At 41.2% G+C, this 10109-nt stretch overlaps 1 protein-coding gene across 2 annotated transcripts; it reads right to left on the bottom strand.

Moving 5' to 3' along the window:
* Nucleotides 1-2995: 2995 nt before the first annotated feature.
* On the bottom strand, nt 2996-9838 carry LOC133905897 (la-related protein 6B-like). Of its 2 annotated transcripts, XM_062347691.1 has the most exons (10): nt 9249-9837; nt 7479-7560; nt 6927-7021; nt 6699-6770; nt 6534-6613; nt 6353-6449; nt 4903-4950; nt 4748-4816; nt 4144-4284; nt 2996-3616 (listed from the first exon to the last, which is right to left on the bottom strand). In XM_062347691.1, the coding sequence occupies exons 1-10, from the start codon at nt 9672-9674 to the stop codon at nt 3263-3265; spliced, it is 1464 nt and encodes a 487-aa protein (XP_062203675.1). In that variant the 5' UTR covers nt 9675-9837; the 3' UTR covers nt 2996-3262. The 2 variants fall into 2 exon arrangements, with proteins under 2 accessions (XP_062203675.1, XP_062203676.1); XM_062347692.1 differs by lacking the exon at nt 4903-4950 and having other exon boundaries at nt 9249-9838.
* Nucleotides 9839-10109: the final 271 nt, after the last annotated feature.

Raw genomic sequence — 10109 nt, 5'->3', positions numbered from 1 at the left:
ATTGCTTACAACACAGATTGGAAAGTTGCTATAAGTTTAGTTTGTCTCTTAAAATCATTCTATAACGCATCAACACAATTGTTTGGTATTTACTACCCTACATATCCTCTAGTTTTTGAATGGCTTATGAAAATTGTTGACACATTTAATGAGCAGAGTACAAAAGAAATGCTAGTCCCTATGGTTAATGCAATGAATGAAAAATACTTAAAATATTTTAATGCTATTCCACACTTATATTGTTTTGCTCTCGTCTTTGATCCATGTAAGAAGTTGGAGAAATTATATCTTGTTTTACATTTTATTAGCGATGCACTTGATCTTGATTACTTAACTGCTTACTCACATGTTAAATCTAAGATATTTTAAGTTTTTGGTATGTATCAGAAGAAGTTTGGTCAACCTCGTCCGAGATCTGAACCAGCACAAAATGAGAAAAGAAAAACTACGGCAGCTAACATGTGGAAGAAGAAGGCAAGGACTCTTCTTCTTTAACTTAGCCAGCTAAGTCATCCTGAAACCCCAACGCAGAGCTCAACCATTACCTTGAGTTGATCATGTCTCTTATGATCCACTACTTTAGGATGATGACAGATCGACCTCCTAGGATGGTGGAAAAATAATGGACATCAATTTCCTATGCTATCCCAATTTGCACGAGATGTTCTTCTTATGCCAATATCAATTGTATCCTCAAAATCAACATTCGGCATAGTGAGAAGAATAATCGAAGAAGTAGGTCGTCTCTTATGCTCGAGATGGTCGAGGCACTCACTTGCCTCACGGACTGGGAGGCCACGGAAACTCAACAACATCACCAACTAGAGGACCCAGAGATCGCAAATGATATGGCCGATCTCAAGCTCGAAGACGAGGTTTAATTATCTTTGTAATAGTATATTGTACTATTTTTCTTACCGGGAAAACCCCACACTGGGTGTAAAATTTTTAACGAGACTGTGTACTAGCATGTATTTGCAATTAATAAAGTTCATGTTCCCCAATTACATCTATTTTTTCCCAAATTATTCCTTTTCCCTACTTTTAGCATTGTCTTTATTTATTCATTTCCATTTGCATCCACTTTCCTGTGCTTATCCAATTATACTACCTGATCTTATCCATCTTTGTTGTGCTGTAGTACTATTGTAATTCAAACTTGCTATCGTGGATAAATAAACGCTCCACCCCATGGAGAACTCTAGTTGCGCTTTAGTTGGATTTCTCTTTTTTTTTTCCACTACTGATGCGGGCGTGCAAGTTGACAGAGAGAAAAAAAAAAGGCTACAAAGCACTTCGCATGAGTCGAGAAAACCAATAGTGACTGACTAGCATATGTGCTGTGCGAATCATATGGTGACCAAATGAGAGCTTCGTGTCTGAACTGACATAGCACGGCAGCGGCACGGCTTGCCATAGGCCGTGCTTGGACCTCCCGTAAGCTTGCCGTGCCAGCCCGATCCGGCCAAGTCTCAGGGCTAGTTGTGTTCATGTCGAACTGCTGGCCGAATCATGCAAGCACGGCTGGATGCATGATACGTGAAAATCTGCTTGCGACGCTGGCGTGAAGCCCGTAATCACGGGCGTTGTCCCTGTTCGGATCAAACACGGCCTGTGTGGACAGTCCCCTCTCTCTCCCAAACGTTTTATAATGTTCTTTCGTGAGGCTACTGTCTTACTACCGAGACTAGGGTTGTAAACTAAAGCTCGAGCGAGCCTCACACCTCAAGCTGGAAGCTCAAGTCTTGCAGTCTTAAGAGGACTACAAGAGCAACATGATAGAAGTTTATGTCTCGATAGGAGTACATATACAAAATATATATCACATATGACTGAGAATAAGTCTTGATAGGAGCAAGCATGTCTTATTGGGGAGCCCTAACAAGCTATTCGAGCTTGGCTCGTTGGGGCTCGCAAGCCCAGGGTCAAGCTTGAGCTTGGCTTGAAATTTAGGTTGAGACGTCGAGCTTTTCACAAACCAAGTTTGAGTAGTTCGGCGAGCCTAAGTTATTTTTCAACCCTAATCCAGACATCCTCTGTTGATGGTACTAGGCCTAAGGTCGTCTAACCATCGTCTAGTTTTGAATTAAAAGAACTTCCTAGGCCCAAGATCCTCTAACCATCGTCTAGTTTTGAATTAAAAAAAAACTTCCCATTGACACGTTCGGAATTCAAAAAACTTCCCTTGGTCACGTTTTGAATTCAAAAAATTCCACCAACACGTTTTGAATGAATTTAAAAAACTTTCCACGGTCACATTTTGAATAAAAAAAATTCCACCATCACATTTTGAATTTAAAAAATCCATGGATTTCCGCCATCATGTTTTGATTTAAAAAAAATTCCCACAACCACGTTTTGAATTCAAATGGCTTTCAACGGTCACATTTTGAATTCAAAAGGTTTTCAACCGTCACGTTTTGATTTCAAAAATATTCCACCATGACCAGTGCCTTCACTAACAAGTGGGTGACTCCTCTGGTGAGATGTGTGTTTGTACTGGAACGCAGCAACATCGCGCCACGATTCGACCAGTGCAAACCCATGCTTTCACTGACAAGTCGGATACGGCTCGAGAGCCCGACGGTAACCAAGTTTACAAGAGTGGTCTGTACACCATGGGACCCGGTTATCAGCGTGAGAGTTTGCTGTAAGGAAAAAATACCTACATGATTGAGGATATCAATAAAATTAGTTCCTGTTCCTCTTCTTCCAGAAGCCCTCCACTTTCCACTCTGCCTCTGCGTGCATCATCGTCTCTCGCTCCTGGAAGCATTCCCTCTCGCTCCAACTCCAACAAATCAGACTACTTTGTGCCGTCGAGAAGTGACATTTGCTCAAAACATTAGATACAAATAACAGGAAAAATCTAACTTGACAAACTTCCATAGAGTATTTGCAAATTTCTAGGAGAACAGGAGCATATAGGTTTCCTCGCAAAAGGAATGCAATCGGCGGGGCGATTAAGCAGGACGAGAAAACAAAAACACCAAACTACAATTTACTATGCTTTTTTGCACTCATGTAATCACGAATTGCTTTCCCACAGACAAACCCAAAGAAACAGAGAACCAGAAGGATACGGTAACACACGATCCAACACGCGTCTGGTTTCGCAGTGCATAGCACTGACCATAACACACGGTTCAAACACTCAACCATCAAGAGACACTTTTTGACATAGAAATCCTCCGACCATACTTATATATATCAACATAAGAACAGCACTCAGCATGTGTCTCAGATTACCACAACCACCGGATCAAGGCTCGCCGACAGCACACAAACCTGGTAGCATCGCTTGCGGCTTCCCTCGGCCCATGGCGAAACCTCGCGTGCCGTCGGGCATGCGAGGGCCTGGAGGCTGTTTGTTGGCCCCAATTGGCAGCTGCTGATGCTGTTCAGGCTTGATTATCAGGTTATGTGGTGGAGTTCCGACATGATGGTTACCACCACTGCGGTTGGTACCATGGTGATTATAATGCTGATGGTTTTGGTTGTGCTGGTTATTGTTGTGCTGATAGTTGTTATACTGGTGATTGCTACGCCCTCTGCCACCACGTCCACGTCCTTTGCTGCGTGTTGGGACTTCCTTGTCATTGAACTTCTCGTCAAACTGTACAACCAAGGATTTAGGTGTTAAGAGTTTATACCTCTCATCTTTGAAAGGAGAAAGAGAAAGATTGACATATATTAAGGCGTGGGTTAGAGTGAGACAGTGCAAAAGAGCCTCGAGCTTCACCAGATGCTACTGAGATAACATTTCTAAAAAAAGGAAATGAAGGAAAATACTCAATAGTATAGAATGCCAATTGCTGAAAAATCCTATCACAGCTACAAACAAGGAAACCGTAGACAGGCAAGTCAAATCTAACCCGCGAAACAAGTTGATCCGTGCACAAATCCCTAGGAACAGTGTCACAAACATACACAAAGATTATTTAAATTCAGCATTGGTTGCTCATATATGAAGCTAAATAGCCCAAATTTGTGATTATGTTCTAATCATGAATATATCAAGCAAGATAAAATCATACTTCTACTTCAGATTCTTCTTTGCATTTACTGCATTATTATATAAATAAATTTGGGACAAGTTCATTTTAGGGTTGAGAAATAAAATGAAACAATCAAGTATCTTACCAAGTGTTCTGGCAATACATCTAACAGTTGAGAGGATTCTTCAAACTGTTTCTCATTTGATTGGTTCAAAGTGGAGACATCCTCCTCGCCATTTCCATCAGTTTCATGCACTCCTTTTTTGCTTTTGCCAGCCACCTTTGTCTAAATCAAAAAAAAAAGTAACATTAGACAAGTGTACCAGAAGTGGAATAGAAGTTTCAAAACATCTAGAAAACTAAACAGCAGTCCAAGATGCAGATACAGGTTTCATCTAGGGCAGAAAGTTATAACAGGTTACAGTCTTACAGATGGCAAGATAGATTCAAATGGGATCACAGACAAGAAAGCAGGCCAGTCATCAAGACAAAAAAAACTCGACCAAACTAGGAGGAACTAGGTGGCATTGTAAATAAGAAGAAATAGACACCCCAATTTGAGTCGAAGATGACTCGAACTTGGGTGGTCTAGAAGTACATCCACACCCTCAGCCAACTGAGCTGGGCTCAATTCCTATCAGTCATCAAGACAAAACAAATTGTGAACTGATTTTAGCCAGCAAGATGCACAAAAAGGGGAAATCCCATGAGAACAATTATCAAAAGCAACTGCTGAAGTAACTGATTACCGTGCAAGTATTCAGTAACCGGACTCTAAGCCCATTTCTCCAGTTTTTCTCATCATTAAGCTCCAAAATCTGCATGAAACCAACCAATGTTAAGACAATGTGTACACTGCAAAGATACTGCTGCATGAAATCCAAAAGCATGTACTGATACATACTGCCTTCTCAGCTTCCTCAGGAGTCTCGTACTCCACGAAAGCATGCAGCTATTTCAAGGGGAAAATCATCAGTTTATTAGTAAAGCAATGAAGAAGAGCTAGCGCAAATGAACAAGTATGCAACAAAACTATTGATAAAAAAATGTAAGTTTCAATCAATGTTCAAATAGATAACATGAGTATATTCACATAGCTCTAGTGGCAATATGAACAGAAAAAAAGGGAGAAATTTGTTACAGGGTAACACCGCCATAGGCATAAAATTAGGTAAGACAATAGGAAAGTTCTAAATTACAGCAGAGGTCCAACTGCTAAAATAAGGGGAGTGGGGAAAAGGGAAGAGGGGAAGGATATCCTGTGCACAATCCAATTGATGCTGCCTTACAAACGCAAATACTGAACTTGATACAGAAGCTTAAAACTTCCAACTGGACGCATCAGTATTAATGAGATGCAGAAAGCATAAAAGCAACAAAGAACAATAAAATGATGTAGAAGAGTGAAAGTGACTAGAAAAGAACTTGTGACAGGAAACATTAAAAAAACAGGAATGTGTCAGAAGAATTAGATGACAGTGAGGGAGGGTGTTGGATCACAAGTTTATATCTGTAACCGATGCTAACAAATTTCCTTTCAGTGAACGTAGTAATATAGGTTACATTTTACAAAAGTAATGCTCATGATCTGGCAAATAGTGTGCACCACAGATGCACATGACTTGTTTGGCTCACATTAATGCTAGTCACTACTCACTACTAGCCAGCCCAACAAGAGAAAATGTAGCTTAATTGTGATAGTTTCAAAATATAAGCATATCTGGTATTATAGGATTTGAAGCCAATGCAGAGAAGGCAAATAAGTTTCTTCTATCAAAACTTAAACCTTGAGGCTTTGAATGCATGAAACTACGCTAATATAGTATGCTTTGTGTTATGATCCTAGATCATAACGGGGGTAAACATCCACCAGGAGGATAGACGGGCGGCGCCAGCTACTAGGGATAAGAGATTAAACTATAGATAAGAGAGACTTAGGATATTAGAGGAGACTAGATAATTCTTCTTGCTTGCTTTATTCATTCCCTAAGGGGGTGGCTGCTCTTTATATATAGCGCTTAGCCAAATCTAAACCTACTAGGCCTAGAGTCCTAAACAGATTCCATCTCGAGTCCTCCCTGATTACAACTTATCTCTTTCCATCTACTGCCTCTACTTCTCTTAGCCGAGTTTAACTATGCTAACATATCTAATCCGACTTCTAACTTGCCTATTCAACTTTCCTTTCCTAATACCGCACATAACACTTTGCAAGTTACTTTTTGCATAACTGCTGGACCTACTAATAAAAGAAAAAAGTTTGAGGAAGGTTCTAAGAACAAATAATTCCATGACATGTATGATAACTAATACTCCATGGTATTATGATACTGAAGCAGTGAAATGGCAGTTACCTTGTTAGCAAAAAGCATATCTAGCTTGGAAGATCTATTAGTAACAGGACCAGTGCCATTTGGAGTCTGAGGATAGCAAGTACGGATTGAAATCACACTGGAACATGACAAAAAAATATTACTTTTTCAATGATTCTGGGAAGGCGACAAAAAAGGTGCTGGCACGCTAAAACGACCATACCTGCCCACAGCTGAGAATATCTTCTTAAGGTTCTGGTAGCAAGGATCACTAGGAAGATTCTCTGCAACAATAATTCGGGACTACAAGAGAGGGAACCAATGAACCAGTGCGCATTATCTCAAATTTACAAAATAAAACATGCAATGCAGAGAGATTCAAGAATACCTGGAGCTCCTGCAAATCAGATTCAGTAAATGCCTCCTGACGTTTGACTCTTTTCCCATCATCGCTTACAACCTGCAAAGTGAAGCATGTAAGCAAATTATATATGTATTTTGCTACAAAATCAGTAGATATGAGCTGGTATTTTATGCATTAAAATAAATCCAAGTTGACTTTAAAAGAAAATAATCATCATGGCTTCACACTTCAGTTAGGAATGGAGAAACTTACAAGTTTTGATGAGGTTCGGAGAGCCGCAGCAAGAATCAAGTTATTATGCACCAAAGCTTTTATTTTCTTGAAACCAGCAATAACTGATATTGGCACTGCAATGAATAACAAAAAATATTTAGTAATGGACAAACATAATACACTTTTTTTTCCTGCTCGACCACGTTTGTTGGAGATTCTAAACAAGATAACCCTATACATTGAACACGGGGGAGAAAAGGAAAGCCAAAAACATCGTCCTTTTTAGCCAGTATGTAGGAAATCACCATTATAATTGAGACAACACCAAGCATGGGTTTTTTTCATTTTCTGTTTTGGAAATAATAAAAGCTGATATTCTCTTTGCTAGAAAAAAGTAACATAATAATAAGATGTAACTTAAGTCTGTGTAGTTGTAAATTTAGCCAAAAAGAATGTTTGCGCCCATCAATTTTAATTTCTTTTGAAAAAGCACACTACTGGCATAAACATCAATAGGAACATGTAGATTCAATCACCCAAATCTGAAGTTCCACATAAAAAACTAGCTTCAAATACAAATATACAACTCACCATATCCCTCAGGATCCTTGGTAATGAATCTCATCAAATGTTCTGTGGTAGCCAGATTTATATCACTGAAATAGTATTCCACCTACAAATTGCAAAACACAAATTGCAAGCTAAGTTAATAAAACCATACTAGTAAAAGCAAACTAAAAAAGGGAAAATGTTATCCTAAAATAAGTATAGAACATTATCATTGCTTTTTTCCCTGATCTTCTCTCCCACTACCAATAATTTAGTGCCTTTTGAAATTCCAGTGATCCCAGAAAATTCTGTTTGTACATATTTATCTGTCAATTTATTACAATGAACAATAATGTACTACTGTAAACAGAAAATTTTCCAATAACTGCACTCACAACACAGTACAGCATCAATCTAAAAACACAGTACAGCATCTTACTGCACCACAACAATTCAAACAGAGCCTTACTTTCCCGTATACCAAATTACACACACCAATAACTAGCCAATCTGACTGATAAGCAGATGCAGTATCCTCAAACCAAGGAACATATGAAAAAATCAAACTTGAACACAAAGTATCAAACATCACACAAGATCTACACACTATGAGAGAGAAAATGTAAGATCTTTTGACACGATGGCTTGCATCAATCATTGCTAAAGGGCCAAGGCAAATATCTGCATATCATTCTGAACTTCTGCCATAAGATAGGGTAGCGATACTGTGATTTTTCATGAATAAATAAGTGCTACCATTTGAACAAAAGAAATACTTGCACAAAATTGTAGCACAAAGTGGTAGAGGGTGAAACTAATCATGCCAATTTGGATTGAGCAAATTCTTACTAGATTCAAATAACCCAAATTTTAGCCTTAGAAATTCAACGGAACAGAAGGGCTGAATCAAGACGTGGTGACAAATAGGGTGTTAATTCAAGTTGAAACAGTGATATAACTGAATTTTGATGTCAACTGAACAAGAGACTGTAGCGAATAGAGTAGGTGATGCATCAACAAAAGATAGTGAGACCGTAACAATACGACAAATCAAGCAGTTGAAAAGGAAAATATTATGTGACCTAAACATCATCAATATGGTGTTAACTAAGTGACAACTACTAACCTCCTGATAGTATGGCCATACTTTTTCAACTTCTTTGTACTATCATAACTAATTTTCTGGAATATTCTGGAACATATTTAACTACAACAACAATCAGAGAGATCAATCAACTTTCTAATGCAAACTTACAACAGCAAACAACTGACTTTGTAACTTTTTACAATCTAATTGATGATAAAGGAAACATACTGGTACAGAGACATGCTCCAAACAAAATCACTCGCAAGCAAAACTAGCACGTATATTCTAAACATTCAGTTCAACAGCCAAATGCATAATCTCACATTGTCACAAGGTTTTTTTAGGGTCATTGTCACATAAGTTGGCTACGCCAACTTGCTTGGGACAAAGGCTTTGTTGTTGTTGTTGTTACTTGTCACATAAGTTGGCCAGTACTGAGTCACCTCAACACTGAGGTATCACAGTTGTTAGCAACGTCTCATTGTTTTTGCAGATAAGAATGAGGTATTGGCAAGGTACACCTTCAAAAAAACTCTCATAGCTCTATATAGGCATAAAACCGTATTGCTGATCCTAAACAGGGAATCATTCTAGCAGTTAACAAGATATCTAGGCCCGAATGCTAATTCAGTCAACCGAGTCTCAACCTCATATTTTCAAATCGAACAAATACTAGTAATGTTTGCGTCTGATCTAAACATATCAACCGGAAAAACAGCACCTACCTGCTTTGTGATCTTGTGCACAACCTCGTCGGCGAGCCCGTCCACCATTGGCTCCGCCTTCGCCGCCGGCGGGTGCTCCGGCTCCGGCTCCGGCTCTTGCTCCTCGGCAGCAAAGCCACCGCGTCCCCCTACCGGCGCGTAGTACTCGAACGGCGGGGGCGGGGGCACCGCGAAAAAGGCCGCACGCGGCGGCGGGGGAGGTGCGGCGAACACGCGGATCACCTGCGGCAGTGGCGGCACCGCCGACGTCGCCGCCGCTGCCACCGGCGGCGACCCCCGCGGCGACCCCCGCGGCACGAACTCCGGCGCCTGCGCGTTCAGGCGGCTGGCGGAGCCGCTCCTCCGCAGCTCCCCGGGCCGCTCCGCCGCAGCCTCCGTCGCGAACCACCCGGCGGCGATCCCATCGGCTCCGTCTATCTGCGGCATCGGGGCTAAGGTTTGGGGACACAGCCGGAGCGGTACGGTAGCGACCACTACTGCTGCTAGCTTTCTGTGATAGTGCGCGAATGGAAAACCTCTAGCAGCAGCGGCGGCGGGTACAAGGGAGAGCTTGGGTAGTGGCGGAGAAGAGGGTTCTCAAAGGGTAGGGTTCCGGCGAGGTCGGATATTTATAGCGCTGACCCTCGCGGGGAGAACGCGGCGACGACTCGGGGGTGGCGGGTCGGTGCGCCCGGTGTACAGTAGTAGCCGTCCGATTGGCCTCGAGATCTGTGCCTGGGTGCCAGGTGTTTGGACGTGATCGTGCGATGAGGCTGTGCGCCGTATTGGAGAGGAGGGGTTTGCCGGCTGTGTCACTGGAGAGTGGGGCCAAAGAAGCATACCGGTTTATACTTCTAGTTTGGAACATTAGGATCTCACGCG

Source organism: Phragmites australis, chromosome 23, assembly GCF_958298935.1.
Source record: "Phragmites australis chromosome 23, lpPhrAust1.1, whole genome shotgun sequence".
NCBI classification, from domain to species: Eukaryota; Viridiplantae; Streptophyta; class Magnoliopsida; order Poales; family Poaceae; genus Phragmites; species Phragmites australis.
The sequence above is the reverse complement of the archived record's forward strand: the minus strand, read 5'-3'. Positions and strand labels throughout refer to the sequence as shown.

Coding starts and splice junctions, on each gene's coding strand:
- LOC133905897 (XM_062347691.1), bottom strand. CDS start 9,674: ATGCCGCAGATAGACGGAGCCGATGGGATCGCCGCCGGGTGGTTCGCG. Junction 7,561..9,248: donor TGCACAAGATCACAAAGCAG/GTAGGTGCTGTT, acceptor TGCAATTTGTAG/GTGGAATACTATTTCAGTGA. Junction 4,817..4,902: donor CTGAGGAAGCTGAGAAGGCA/GTATGTATCAGT, acceptor GGTTTCATGCAG/ATTTTGGAGCTTAATGATGA.